Source organism: Medicago truncatula, chromosome 7 (assembly GCF_003473485.1).
Source record: "Medicago truncatula cultivar Jemalong A17 chromosome 7, MtrunA17r5.0-ANR, whole genome shotgun sequence".
NCBI lineage: Eukaryota > Viridiplantae > Streptophyta > Magnoliopsida > Fabales > Fabaceae > Medicago > Medicago truncatula.
The window spans coordinates 2,264,107-2,280,386 of record NC_053048.1 but is presented as its reverse complement, the minus strand read 5'-3'; the positions used below and the strand labels follow the sequence as shown (position 1 = coordinate 2,280,386).

The following is a 16,280-nucleotide window of genomic DNA, read 5'->3' as shown; positions in this document are numbered from 1 at the left end:
CAGTAACACTTAAAAATTGTTACCTGTTTTGCTACTAATTTGTAGCTACTTTGCAGTTAATATCTAGCAAACAATTTTAGGTTCAATTCTAACTAATTTTGTATCATATATGTTACTAAATAGTGGATACAAGTGTAGATCTTATTGCGCCTCGAACTTGTGCTTATTAACCATTGCCCCATTAAGCGCCTTGTTTGGATAAACCGCTTAATTCAGTGTTTTTCAGATAATTACTTATGTATAAGCTATTTCTTTACAAAAGATAAATTAAAGTCAAACTGATTTCAGATAAGCTATAAGCTTTTTACATAAGCTATCTAGAAAGCTTATGTAAGTAAGCTGAAAACAATTATTGAACATGACATGAGTTGATTACCTAAACTCTCTCAAAGAGTATCACAAATGTTTATGCTAGTAGATTGGTTCAAATAAGTCATTCCAAACAGGTCATAGAGATTAGAGAGAAGTCCTCTCTCATCCCTAACTCTCCCCAAATCTTAATTATCTCATAAGCAACTTAATTGAATTAAAGCACAAGAAATGTTCACTCATCTAGATATTCTTAACTTAAATCTATTAACATGAACTTTGTGTGATGGGACTCATAATTACAAAAACATGGACAAAACTGAGAATTGAAAAGTGTATTTTTTTCAATGAGGGGGTACGTTGTAAGTTGTAACATACCATCACTACGGTTCTTAGTCCTTCCAAGCATAAAATGAATATAACCAGCATCACCAAATCTCTTCTCATAAATATTAACAAGTTCTTCATTTCCAACCCAAAACTCCTGCACAATTCAAACATATCAAGAAAAACCAAACTTTTGATAATAAACATTTCAAGGTTTTTGATGTTTGTGCAACTGTGATTGAAGCCACATCAACCACATTAATTTAACTCAATTTCCACACTACAAAGCATCACTGCACAAAATTCTTTTTTAAAAGCTTTCACTATAGCATGCTGCTATTAGCTTTTAGCATAACTAATATCTTATTAAGTACATGATTGGATTAACGATGAAATTGACAATCACAGCGAGACACTGTAACTTTAACAAAAGTTACATTTTGAAGCTTCAACAAAATCTTGGTGCAACCACGATTTTCCATCCTCACCGTTAATCCAAACATACGCTGAATAGCCTAACTTCAATATATTTCATTAAAACACAACACAAACAAAAATTCCAAACCTGAAGACAAATAATGGAAGTCTCTCAAACAATAACAATCCAATATTCTCTGGTTCCTAGCTAACCAACATCCTCTATCCTCACTTTCACAGCAACTCTGGTCCTACTTCAACACCACCAATACATAAATCACAAAGACATTATGGTAAAAAACATTTTACCAAAAATATTAAAAACATTCATGTGTACAATGAGAATGGAACTTATTACCTCATAATCACTCACAACAATGTCAAAATAAGACCATCAGCTACCAAAGGCACAAAACACTATCACATTTAAATTCAAGATGTATGTATATCATAAAGTAGAATGAGAATTACCATTATTCAAACCATGAACTGCACCAAAAGGATAAGCAAATTGAACTCATACAAAGAGAACATTATTAGAATTTGATTTCAATAACACAAAATCAATAAAATTCAATCCCATGTTCTCATTAATGACTCTGATACAATATTAAGATCACTAAACACAAATTGAATCGAATTTCTTGCGAGAAACTCACGTAGGCAGTAGCACGGAAGTAATAGTTTATTCATCTCTTAACTAAATAAGCAAGAATCATGCGAGAGAAAAAGGAAGAAGAATAAGAGAGACTCACGAAGTTAGGTTTGCACTATTCTGATTGAAATTATAATCCATCAGAATGTTAGAGCCCTTTATAAGTAGGGATTGATGTAATTAGAACTCAAAATCAATTCTATAGTTGGAGATGCTTTAATTTAATTCTCTGTTTAATAAAGTTGTTTTTCTTATAATAAAAAAAAATCGATGAGAATGAGAGAGAGATTTGAGGAAGGAAAACTATTTCAAGTGAATTAAGAATCCTATCCAACAAAAGTTGCATGAAAAAAAAACATATAAATAAAAAGAAACAAAAATAATATTTATCAATTGATCAAATTTGGATCATTCCAATCCAATAATAACATTAATTGAAGATTTGCTCAAAAAAAAAAAACATTGGTTGAAGTTACTCCCAAAGATCAAAGTTGAAAAGGGATTAACATTCCCAATCATTTTGTCCTTGTTTATTTTCTTCATATATGAAGTACATTAATGAATATACTTTAGGTATTTATTTATTATTCTAGCATGGTCTACCCACAACACAATTGAGTGCCCCAGAAAAGCGGGTAAGCCTATTAGCCTGAGATCCATGCCTTGGTTTCATTAGGAACCCTTTCTTGAATGGAAGACTCTTGATGGGAGGACCAGATTGAATAAAGTTAGCACCATTCATGAAATGATCACCTTCTGATCTCCATTGCCATTTTGACCAAACAGCTTCTGGTGCATAATCTCTATGTGTAATTGTTTTTGCAGCATTGTTATGAGGAGCAATGAAACGGTTTCCTTGACTAAGAATTGTTGGGGCTGAGCTTCCACCAATGGCATACATGATCCAATGTGTGTAATCATTGTTCAAAACATGGAAAAATCCCCATCTGCATCTTGGCATTCTTTGAATCAATCCTTGTCCGAAATGGTTGAATGCAACTGTGACTTGCATAATCTTGTCATCTTGATATGTATCACTAGCTCCAAACAACATCACCTAAAATATATAGATACAATATACATCGACCGAATTAGCAATGTAGTGTACGTGGTATAATATTCTAAACGAAAATGCTAACACGTGCCCTTAGGGCATTGATTAAGGAAAATGAATTATACTTACATCGTTATGTTTGGTCATGTGGCAATTTGAGATGGTGACTGCAGTAGAGCCTTGAATGACATCAACAAGACCATCCTCGCAATTAGATAAGGAAATATGATCAATCCAGATGTTTGATGAACCAAAGACAGAGATAGCATCACCATCACTCCTTGTTCTTACTCCGAGATGATCGAAAGAGTCTCTAATCAAACCACCATTCTTAGCTTTAATGTTCTTGATGCGAAGACCGTGAATGATGACATTGTTGACGAATTGCATGGTAATTCCAGCACCTTCCCTAATTTGCACATTGGCTCCACGACCGTCGATGGTCTTGTCGGATGAAACCATTAACTCTTGAGTCAATGTAATGACCATGTTACGTTGGAAAATAATCCAAAGTGGTCCCTTTTGAACGGCACCAAATCGGAGAGTTCCAGGTCTTGGGTTCACCAAATCGTTGTCGGAAGGATCTGTGACAACATAGATCCTTCCACCAAGTCCTCCTGTAGTCCTTCTACCGAATCCTTTTGCACATGTGGCTAACAGTTGACGGTTTTTGGCCCAATCATTTCTACACCTCCAACAACTGTCAATTGGATTGGTGGCCATACATCTTGCTCTACGACGTCCTTTACCACCACGTGATTTTTGGCTCATTAGTTCCCTCCTTGTGTCATTTGCTTCTGCTTTCATTGCCGCTTCCATTGCCCTAATTACAAAGACAAATTATATCATATTCTTTGAGAATGGAACAAGATTAATCAAGATGAATAAATAAATAAATAATATAGATGATAATATAACAATAGAAAAGTTATAGAAAGTACAAATGAACGTGAATATTGATCTCGGTTGTGATGTTTTCAGGATTGGGTACATAGGACTTGAAAGCAATTTGACGAGCCATCTCAGCTTGTGCTTTGAGGTAATCATCAAACTCACCAATACGACCCTCAAGGCATGGAATAGTTATGGCCAAAACCAACAAAATAAAGCTAATCTTCATTGCAATTGCAGCCATTATTATTCAAATAGCTGAATATATCTTGATAATGAAGGTTTTGTATAGGCTTCAACAACTTTTTTTTTTTTTTTTTGTTCTTGGTTTGTATGACAAGGATGGGTAAGGTCTTGAGATTTCAATAGAAAAATTACTTGACCTTAGCACCAATGCCAAATATTAAACCAAGATTGTTTTTATTGTGTTGAAGTCATATATTGCTGGGTATATGAGTTATGGTAAACTCTCATGCTTTATATAATGGTAGAAATGAAAGTTTTGGTTCTATATTTAGAACCTTATGTGGTGGATAACCGTTCTATTTTCTTAGGCTACTCTTGATCCATTGAAATTTGCTTAAGAAAGGGTCCTCATACAAATAATATTTGCTTGAAATAGCAATGGCTATGAATCTATCCACTTGGCCAGCAAATTCTCGTAATAGTTTTATAATAATAACTTCTTATGACTATTTCCTTTGGTTAAAATTTGCCAAATTTGGCCATACTGAAAAAGTCTCACATTCTAACCGTTATATACGGATAAACATGCTTTGTTAATTTGTTTTTTATTTGCTTCAAAATAATTTATATGTCTTTACTTGTCAATATTGTTTGTATTGAATTATATATGACAATTTTTTTTAGGGGTATATGACAATTTATTCACACATTATTGTGTGTTTCATGAGCCAAAATAATTCACATAGAATAATTTTAAAAAAAATTGAGTAGAAGTACTCGAGTGTAAACAAATAATAACCAAATACACCAATAAGCAAATTACATAAACTTCAAAGCAATGGGTTTTGGATCATTTGAACACAAATCTTCTAAGCCATAGTATATTATGTCCATGATGTGTCAGCTTATCGGTAAGACTTAAAGTTGTATTGTTATTTTAGTAGACAAAGTTCAAATCTACTTGAACATAGTTACAAAATTGTTTTCTTAGGGAAGTAACAAAATTGTTCTTACTACCATTTTGATTAATGATAATTTCATTTTTCCCAATTTTTGCAAAGTATAGTATATAATGTATATTATCATCAAATTAGGCAAAGTGCAACAACATAAATAGACATTAGGTATATGAGTTCGTGTTATTTATATGATGCTCAACGTCGACTTTTTTTGTTTAATATGAAACTTGTAGCTCACACTAACTAACAATAACTTCTCTCTCAAATGTAAGTTCATTCATTCATTTGGTATGCTTCTCTTCAAACGGAGGTTTTTTCATTTACATACACTTACACCTTCTTTATCAGTTGTCACTCTATCCACGGAAGATGATGTGTGACCATCATTGTCAAAAAGAATTTTGATGAAGGGAGTCGGTCCTATTTAAATAAATTATAAGCTTTGATACCATTGTCATGTCATGAGAAGAGACCAGTAGATCATCACATTGAAATAAGAGCAACCATAAAAAAATATAAAAAATTGACTCCATATCTTCTTCCAAAACCTTAATCCACTACGTACATAAGCCATTTCACTTAAATGTTGATCGATAATTATATCATGTGTTTCGTATTTGAGTTGCCTTTCAGATGCTACCTTTTTCGTTGGTCAAATAGTCTAATAGTTAAAAATTCATCTCTTAAGATGAATAAATGTGGTGTCTGAGATTTGAACTCAGCCTCTATATATTTAGCAATGTCCCTTCAACTTGTGCTAAGCTAACAAGACTTTGAGGTGCTACCTTTGTTAACATGCCCCTCCATAATGATGGTGGAATACCATGAGATGTTTTGGTGCCAAAAATGGTAATGTAATGTGACTATGCTTATGTAAACCAGCCGGCCGGTATTTAGATTGTTTGCGAGAATAAGTATATAAACAAAATAATAATTATTTTTTTAAAGAAATTGACTAAAAAAATATTAACTACATCTAAAAATGTAATTTGCTAATAAATTCATCCAACAATAAGTGAACGTGTGTTAAGTCTTTTTTAGTTAAAACAAGAGTATGAATTTGCATCAAAGTCGCTATAGACATATATATCTAGTTTGACAGCTCTGGAACTAAAAATCCTTTACAAACATACTCAAAAATTTATTAATAAAAGATAAAGAAATACAAAGAGTTGGGGGATGTGTCGTACCCAAGACAAAAGACAATAAGAACATAAAAAAGAGTTAAGGGAATCGAGAATTGGATATTCTAGGAGATCCCTAAAATCCCCATCGAATTTCCTCATCCATCGAATTTTTTCAAACCATAACATCCCCAGTCGGAGAGAATGAACGACAATGCAACACTCCTAATGCTTCAAAAGAGAAACTTAATGAGTAATGTTTGATATGATCACCCTTGTATCGAGTAGTGTGTTTGATATTCTGAATTTTGAACTTCATCTTCATTCGGTAACTCTTTGACACATTGGGTGTGAAACTTGTATTATCAGCAGCATTCTCTTTGGAATTTCTAGAGTCAAAAACTTATTGGGTAATTGCAAGATCTTTTTGAGCAACGCTACTTAAAATTGGATCTGTTGATGATACTTCCAACGATGTCTTTGAAACAATGCTCAATATCATTAGAAACATTACAACCTGATGCTCATGAATGTCATTCTCCGAACCAATGTCATCAACAACCACAAAATCCTAATTCTTCTCAACTACTATTTTTTTAGTAATAGGTTGAACCATAATAATAGGTTGAACCATAAATTATGACACATTAGAACCTCAATCTTTGTATTACTACTATTTTTTTAGTAGGTTTCTATAGTATACGTTGTCAATATCTTAGATAAAAAGTTCACATTCTATTCCAATAAATTACTCACATTATATTACTTTCAAGTATGCATGGAAATTATGCTTGAGACCAATTGAGACTACTTTGGTCAGAATCTATAACAGGACTCGTTTGGTTTGTGTGTCATAATCTATTATTAACATTCACCCCATCAGCCTATTTTTTAAATTTTTTAAAATTTAGGTCGAGGACTATCTCAAACCATCTTAGGTACGTGAACTCTAGAAAATAGGACGATGCTCAGGCTTTAAGAACACCAAATGTTTGGATAAAAGCATTCTAAAATCTAAGACACCAATCTAAATTCATAATGCATCTACCTAATCTTATCTACAATCTGCCTCTATGCTAAGTAAACACATCACCCTAGAAACCCGCATCTATAAGATAGCAATTGTGTACAACTTGAAGGAACCTAAAACTCAAGAACGGTCTAAAACTCAAAACATTGCCTCTATGCTAAGTAAACACATCACCCTAGTGGAGTAGTTAATGATTTTTGAGGATGTTACATCCCCTTCAACTTCAACTACTATCATAGATACTCAAGAACGGTCTAAAACTCAAAACATTGCTCCTCCTAAGGATGTTTTGAGCAACTCTTTTAGTTTTGCTTTACAAAATGTTTTAGATGCAATTCCTCAGGGCGCGTTACCTCAGTTAGCTATCCGTGTTTTGGACTTGCTTACCGATGTTGCACACGATGACGTGCACCCCCTTGAAGTGCATAGAACACAGCCGAAATCTCGGAACGACGGTGTTCCAAAGCTTCTTGTTGCTGCTGCTCTGCTTTTGACTTATGTAGAGCACGTAGACGTGCATGAGAATTTTGATGGTGCTACCTTGGATTCGGTTAGGGAGGTGAGCACTTCGCCGGTTCTGAACATTGCAGTGAACGAGGAAGTCACTACCTCTTCTAAAGACATGCCCTCGACCACAGTTGTGCATCCACACCATATTGCGATGCACACAGTCCCTACAACACTGGTAGATGGTTCAGTCACACAAGCCTATGCCATTAATTCAGTTTCAGACCCCTTCCCAACAACCTCTGCCTTTGCTGCATACTCGGTACCCGTAGACAGCAGCTTAGGCATGCAAATTGTGCTGACAGAGGATGCGGTCGCGGCCATTATGTCTAGCTCGGCTCCCATTGCAAGTTCATTAGCCACACATGAAGTTGGTATTGTGTGTATCATAGTAATCCAAGGATTCAACATGATATGGAGCTTTGGCAGCGGATCAAAGATTATTACAAGAGGAAAGTTGAAGCTCCTTTCACTCCGTATAGAACCTGTTCCACAGGAGATCCCTCACCATCTGCCCAATGAATTTCTTCTATTGGAATATTATAGGTGTGCAGATTATCTCCTCTCATATTTATCACGAAGGCAATTGTTGTGTTGACAGGTTGGCTAATATGGGGCATGCAGTACAAGGTTTAGTTTGGTTGACGACTTTACTTCCAGAATTGAACTTTGATTTCTTTCGGGATAGATGCGGTTTGCCTAATTACAGATGTCAGTTTGTTGGTTTTCTTTTCCTAATTCTTTCTTATTTTGAGGATTTGGTCTAGACCCCCCCCTTCTAATAATATTTTGAATTTTACGGCATAGGATGAAGGTTCATCGGGATGCCAACCTAGTTGGGATGTCGGTGCTACCTCTTCATGTATGTCCTTTCTCTTGGCTTATCCAAAAAAGAAATTATTATTAACTTAAGCTTTTAATTAATAGAGATCAAAGAGACTGATGTGCAATTTTTGTTAATAAGGTCACTAGTGGTGGGGAGCACCCACGACAATAACGAACTAATGATCTAAGATCACCAAGAAATTGGAACACCACATTTCCGTACAAAAAAAATAATTAAAGTATTAAATATATGTGTCACATATCTTAAATATATATCTAACATTTAGCATATTCATATTCAATATAAGACAAACCACATTTTATTCTTACATTGTCATTACAATTAACATAACATGTCCGATTTCTTGAGGGACAAAAAAAAAAAAAAAAACATAACATGTCTCATAGCTTCATCCAAAAAAGTCGGATATGAGGATTTAATTAATACATCAAAACCACTTCTTGTCTCTCACATAGTCAAACTAAAGCTCTGATATCACTTGTTAAAAAATCTCGTGGAAGTTATGGAAGCAACAATGAACTAATAATCAAAGATTACCAAAAGATCGATGGATCACATCTCCAAGCAAAATTTTGGATATATAATTTATGCTCTCTTATATATCCAAGTTTAACTCATTTATATAATAATTTTAATGTAATTACTCACACTCGAATCCAAAACATTGCCAACCGTAATGAAATAGGACATTGTGGATTGTGTACCTATTAAGCTTAGGAGCATTTTTTTGTCGAAAACTTTGTCTAGACAACAAGTTTTCTTGTCTGACAAATGTCCTTTAATCTTTGTTATGATCAGCTAAATAGAATCCCTCAATGTGACTATTGTAAGTAAACTTGCCTTGTTAGAAAAACAAAAAACACTACCTATTGTGCACTTTCAAAAGGTTATTGATTACACCAATTACATATAAATTAGACTTTATTTGACAAAGGTAAGAGACAAAGAATAAGCAAACCACAAAATTTAAGAATTAATACTGAAATTTCTTCAATATATTTGTTCGATTATAAACTATAATAAAGAAATTGGTTATCAACGCGCAACTTTGCTTTAATCCTAGAAAAATACTTAAATGGACACAAGATTTTCGACACAAATTTCGTACGCGTATATAAAAACACATATCATTTAATTATTCAAAAATTTCATATCAAGTATTTCTTCTCTCTTTCTTCCTTTTTTTTTCATTTTTCTGAGTATTCAAGTATTGTGTGCAAAATTTTGTGACCACACAAGAATTTCTCTTAATCTTGTTACTATCATTGGAATATAATATCTCTCATGGTTTGGTTTTAATATTCGTTTACAAACACAATCTAAAAAAAGAGATGATTGGTCTTTTATGGCAAAAAAATCACATTTTTGAAAGCAAATTCCCTACTTGAACACTTGTTTTCACACTTTTGACCAAAACTGGAAAGTATTCTTCTTCACACAGTTCTTTCCACAGTCCTTTGTTGCTTAACTCACAATCAACATATTCTTCCTTCACAGCATTGAAAAGTCTATTAATTTTCATTAGCAAAAAGGAAAAGAGAACTTAAACTAATTAATAAAGAAAAAATTAACGAAAGTATGTTTTAGCATATAATGTAGGCAAATTTTATGGTACATCCAATGAATTTGGGTGTATCGGTACACCAAGTCGTAAAATTAATAATAAATCAGTTGTTTTTTTGAAGAAAAATAATTATTTTCTATCATTGACAACTAAGATAATTAAATTTTATTTACCAAAAGCTTCGACGGAATAAAATTTAATTTTTAAGAATTTTTATTACTCATAACAATGAATATTAATTATTTTTTATGACAAAATGTAATTTTTTTAATATAATCCTTATAAACAATGAAATGATGGTTTTTCTTATGAAATGATGTTTTCTAAAATATAAATATTGATAAATACCTTTTTATTTCATTAAAGTGATCGTTAATTTATAAATTTTGTGCAACAAGAATACCTGTACACTCAAAATTGTGGATGTACCATAGAAGTTCCCTATAATGTAATATTTTTAAAATCAAACCGGAGATCAACCGATAAGACTTTTCGTCCATAGTTCAACCGCGTTGATAAATAAAAAATAACTCAAATTTAAAAAGAAAGAAAAGTTGTAACGATGAAAATCGATTGAACAACAAATATTAGTATTGTTGATATGTATGAACAAACGTATTAATTCATTTTCAATTCGATGAACCGACCAATTTGTTTTCTTAAAAGATAGATAGATATAATGACTAATGACTAAGATCTTGGTCGATATGATTACTGAAAATTATAATTTTAGTGGTCGAACGACTCCCACTTTGATTATGCGTATTCGACATCTTTTGAGTTTGAGTTAGACTGTCAAAATTAACCATACTTGGTGTGAAGACAACAGAAGTGCAAATTGGCTTGCTAATTTCAATAGATTTTTTAGATTTTCATATTTTGGAGACTCTCCCTAATGAACTTCAGAGTCATTTGTTTGATGATATTTCCTGAATTTCTTAGTTTTCTTTTTCTTTATGCTTTGTCCTCTTCTGTAAAAAAAATCTAATGACTAATGTCATAAAGTTTGCATATACCTGATTGAAGATCGTTACTACTTGTTCTTAAAGATTTGAGACAAAAGCTGACCCTACCAAAACTACGAACTTGAATTATTATTTTTCTCTGCATTAAAAAAGTGAATTATATAATGACTTATAATATTTTAAATGTTTGGGTCAGCATGTTGGTCTTAATCTAGCTTTGCTTTTGCTAAAGAAACCTACGTACCGAAAGAATGACAAGAAGAAAATTGGAATCAATCTTTTGTACCTGGCTCCTGTGGACTTTAATACATTCACTTTATTTATTGTTTATTAATAAACTCTTTTTCTTAATTATCACATAATTGTCGAATCATTACATATCCACCAAAACATCATAAGATTTTTGATTGCAAAGTGAAATAAAAAATTATGTGTAACAAGCATGCGGTTAATAGTTTAAATAAAGGGATTAAGAAAAAAAGAGAATAATGAAACTAATTTGATGTGCATGTTGAAAGATCCAAGATATAAGGGGAAAAGGAAAAGCTTAAATTAGCAATCAAATATTGCATATACAAACCTTTGTTTCTCTAGTTTAAGTGATTAGAGCTTAATTAGGGGTTGCTTATGGAAGAACACTAATTGTAACTTGAGTTCATATGAAATTTCCTTAGACAAAAAAGAAAATCTCAAGTTCTTTAATAAACACTATATGTTAATTTCATCCTAAACTATCGATGAGGTTGATAGTTCAATATGATACAAGGTTCTCTCACAATGTAATTTTTATCAATTAAATAATATCGCTTATTTGAATAAAAGAAAGCATATGAAAAATCTTATTAATTAAAGTGTATTCTATGCGTGAAATTGTCTTATATGGTCTACGACAGACCGATGTTTGAAAATCGTTTGAAACTAACAACAATCGGTGTCACTCTCTATAAGTATAGCTTATGGTATAAATCGTTCCCGCGAACTGAGAGTGTGACCCAATTGATGTTGTTGCCTCAAAATCGTTTTTATTGAATCAACATCAACGACATTATTGTCTAGTATTTTGAACTTCAATTTGAAAGTGGTGACATTAGTAATCAGGTGATACCATTGTTGGGTCATTAAAGGAGTCTGAGAGATACAAGTGGGTTGGACACCATATATTTACCCAAAACTTAGGTGACAGAGTTTATTGATCGTCTCTGTTATATATTGTTTAAAATTCACTTTTTCATTTAAAGTGAGACTTCTACCTCACACTTGTTACACGACAAATTAAAAAGTTAATTTAATCGTAGTCATTCATTATTCAACACTAAATTAAAAGTACCCTAAAAAGCATGCAAGACAGCTTCATAAACAGTAGATGACCCTAAATGTTTCAACATCTATCCACAACATGATTTCCTTAGCCAATGTTTATCATGTAATAACAACAACTGTCCCATTATATGTAACAATGATACTAGCCTATGTCTCAGTGAAATGGTTTAAGATCTTCACACAAGAACAATGTTCAGGAATAAACAAATTTGTTGCAAAATTCTCAATCCCTCTTTTATCATTTCAAGTCATTTCTTCCAACAATATCTACAAAATGAGCCTAAAACTAATGTTTTCTGATTTCATTCAGAAACTTCTTGCATTTGTTCTCTTAACAGCAATTATTAAGATTAGTGGTAAAGGTGGTTTGAAATGGATTATAACTGGTTTTTCATTATCAACACTTCCTAATACTTTGATTCTTGGAATTCCATTGTTAAAAGCAATGTATAAGGATGAAGCTATTGTCTTGTTAGCTCAGATTGTTTTCTTGCAAAGTATGATTTGGTACAATTTGCTTTTATTTCTTTATGAGTTTGATGCTGCCAAGAACATGCTATCTGCACCTCCATCACAAGACACAGGTACAAATAACAAACAAACAAGCAATTAAATCTTATCTTACAATGTATAAGGATTTTAATTAGTAAAAAGGTATTGCATCCGCTCTACAGCTGGATACGTAGGCATAATTGGCCGAACTCTGCAATCAAGTCTCCTGTGTTTTTTGTTTGCAATTTTCGTATGTGTTTATCAAATACTAATTCAAAAACATGTATCATTTTCACTTGTTTTTTTTTTATCAATGGCATTTGAGATTAGATATGGTTTGTATTCATTTTTATTAAATCATGTAAGAAATTATAACATATGCTTAAATTAATCTTGTTTCATCTAAATAAAGTAATCTAAACAATCAATGTAGGGCCAGAACTTACATTTTAACTGTCTCTTGTTTCCATGTGGTATTTTCTTTTTTACTTCATTTAGATACACATTGCATCTAAATTTATTGCTCAAATGATTTTTTTATGATAACTTATATCCTCGTTTTTTAGTAACATACAAGTTATGAATTACTATAAATTAACACCTTGATCTATGTTACATCACATTTATGCTTCATGGTAGTCTATATGGTAAAATATTTGGATTTTAATAGTGGTGCAAAGGGAAATGGTATCATTTCTATCTTCTTAACATAGTTTTAAATTGTGGTTTGCAAGTGCAATTATACTCGTAATATAAAGGTTTTAGAGGTCTCTGCAACGGTATTGTAACTGCAAATGTGGCTTCATTGGCTGCATTTTTCTGCAAATGCAATTTAGAACCATGCTTCTTACATTCAGTTCCTGATGTTTACTTAAAGGAGAATCGGAATCGGCGAGTGAAATACAATCAAAAAGAGAAGAAGATGAAGAACCTGTTGGAACAAAAAGAAAAATGAAGATCTTTCCCATTCTTGTCACAGTGGGGAAGAAGCTAATCAGAAATCCAAATACTTTTGCCTCTTTAATAGGCATCATTTGGTCAAGCATACAGTTCAGGTGATTATTATGTATGTATATATAGATTTAATTTCTATATCCAATTAGAACTCACCATCTAGATATTTGTGAGAGATATTTTAGAGAGTAACATCACAAACTGACGCAATGGTATGATTTGATTGAATGCATATGTAAAATGTTTTATACTGTTAGTCTATGACACTCCTAGGATCAGACGTATCCTGGTATCCGTCATCGATACGACACTGACACATATATATACACTAAATTATATGATATTCTCAAATTATTAGTGGTGTCGACGTGTAAGTATCCGTGTCGTGTCAGTATCCGTATCCGTGCTTCATAGCTGTTAGTTTATAGAAATTAATCTCTCTGGATATAATTTCCTAGTCACAAGGAGATCATAAGTAAGGTTATAAATAATAACATGTTGCAGGTGGGGGATACATATGCCTCAAGTGATTAATCATTCAATAGAACTGTTGTCCAATGGAGGTCTTGGTATGGCAATGTTCAGCTTAGGTATGTTTATATATAAATTATCCTTAGTTTCCTTTCTTGTTATAAATTATGAAAATAAGGATTTAAAATATATACATTGTCGATGTAAAATTAGTTTTATATTGACATTCAATAATAATATATTTTCATTAAATTAATTAAGTGTAAATAACAATATTCAAATTCTTATAGTTGCATTAAAAGGTCTTTTTGTGTGTTTATTGATGGATATTAATTTATCAGGTCTGTTTATGGCATCACAGTCAAGCATCATAGCATGTGGGCCAAGGAATACAGTGGTTGCAATTGGACTGAAAGTGTTGGTAGGACCTGCTCTAATGGCTTTGGCATCCATTGTCATTGGTTTAAGAAACACATTGTTTAAAGTTGCAATAGTTCAGGTGACATCTTTTCTTTAATTTTCTTTTCTGTACTACTTTTCAGATCATCTATTTAAGGGTATGTTAACTTATGCCTTTAAGGCACATGTTAAACAACTCAAAAAAAATAATTTTGCATTGAAAAATATAACATATCAACTTTTAAAAAGTTGAATGCACAATTTTTTATAAATGTATTTCTATAATAAGGTTCTTAACATGTGCCCTCAACCTTTGCCTTTATTTAAAGTTAGAGATTAAATAATATACATTGAGTCAAGAGAGATTTTAGTCCTTTAAATTTTAATGATAGATCAATTTAATCCTTTAAATTGAAAAAAAAAATTCCATCATTTTAGGGACTAAATTGTTATTTCATAAATTTGAAGGACTAAATTGATCAAGTTTTTTTTACAATTTCAAGGACTAAAATGTGTAATTTTACTCCTTAGAAATGGTTGGATTCAAGTGGTTGCAAGTTAAGGTTGAATCGATCAGAAGTGCAAGAGTTTGATCCTTGACTAAAATAATTCTTAACCAGATTTTACTTACCTTCTGGGCCAAACTTCAAATTACTAGAATTCATTTCTCCTTAAAATTTGAGAACTAAAACAAAAGGAAAGAAATGGGTTGCATGCAGTCACACATTTACGCAGTTGATAATCTCAGCCGTTGATTTTGATCTAACTACTAATATAATGAGATATATGCTCGCTAAACTTGTAATGTGGACCATTTGATCTTAATCGAACAATTTCCGATGTGTTGATTGTGTGACTGTTGGATGCCCTAAATATTAATATATGATATTTGCATGTGGCAGGCAGCTCTACCACAAGGAATTGTTCCTTTTGTTTTTGCTAAAGAATATAATGTCCATCCATCCATCTTAAGCACTGCGTAAGTAGTAATTTCAAAGCATCTTTCATAAACTTTTAATACATATATTTTACATTGTTTAAGATTTGATGCTGTTCTTGTTTCTTGTTAATAGGATCTTGTTAGGAATGCTCATTGCCTTGCCGGTGGAATTGGCTTTCTACTTCCTCTTAGCACTTTGAAGGGTTGTGTTAAATATATATGCTAGAAACAGTTATAAACAGTTACATTACATTGCTTGAAAATATAACACTTTACACAGTGAAGTATAAATAGTATTGATTAATGATAAGAAAATATGTTATCACCCTAAAAAATTTAGTGTTTTTTTAGAGGCACCCTAGAAATTAGTGTTGCTGTGTGTATACAAGTAAATGTATTATTGTAGCTTTATCTCAGTTTGATTATTAAATCGGTGGTTAAATTTGTTTTTGAGATCGAACCTGGGACCTCTATTTTAAACTCCGATAATGTTTCTTAATTCATCAACCGAATTATTTCCTTCGTTAGACTAGGGTTAAGATTGATAATCATAAGGTAAAATAGCAGCACATCAATAAAGGAGTTTAATAATTTTGTACCAAAAAAAAAAAAAAGGAGTTTAATCATTTATGAAATTAATAGAGATTATTACAAAAAAAGAATTAACTTACACGATAAGATTACTAGCACAAATAAAATTTTTATTTTAATCACAAATATCTTTTTCTAAGTAGAGGTTATAAATTAATGTTGAATTATTAATGTATTTTCCTTTAAAAGTATTAGACTTTTGTATAAGTTTTTTTTTATTAAATTTTATTAATTACGGATCTAAATTGTGTCCTATGCTACTAAGATTGCATATTCTC

At 31.9% G+C, this 16,280-nt stretch overlaps 2 protein-coding genes across 2 annotated transcripts; one reads left to right on the top strand and one right to left on the bottom strand.

Moving 5' to 3' along the window:
* Nucleotides 1-2,164: 2,164 nt before the first annotated feature.
* Nucleotides 2,165-4,086, bottom strand: LOC11406962 (pectate lyase). Its single transcript, XM_003621067.4, has 3 exons — nt 3,704-4,086; nt 2,892-3,585; nt 2,165-2,765 (listed from the first exon to the last, which is right to left on the bottom strand). The coding sequence occupies exons 1-3, from the start codon at nt 3,895-3,897 to the stop codon at nt 2,298-2,300; spliced, it is 1,356 nt and encodes a 451-aa protein (XP_003621115.1). The 5' UTR covers nt 3,898-4,086; the 3' UTR covers nt 2,165-2,297.
* An 8,112-nt stretch (nt 4,087-12,198) lies between these two features.
* Nucleotides 12,199-15,841, top strand: LOC11418384 (auxin efflux carrier component 8). Its single transcript, XM_003621065.4, has 6 exons — nt 12,199-12,739; nt 13,525-13,702; nt 14,106-14,191; nt 14,414-14,571; nt 15,374-15,450; nt 15,545-15,841. The coding sequence occupies exons 1-6, from the start codon at nt 12,199-12,201 to the stop codon at nt 15,609-15,611; spliced, it is 1,107 nt and encodes a 368-aa protein (XP_003621113.3). The 3' UTR covers nt 15,612-15,841.
* The last annotated feature ends 439 nt before the right edge of the window (nt 15,842-16,280 follow it).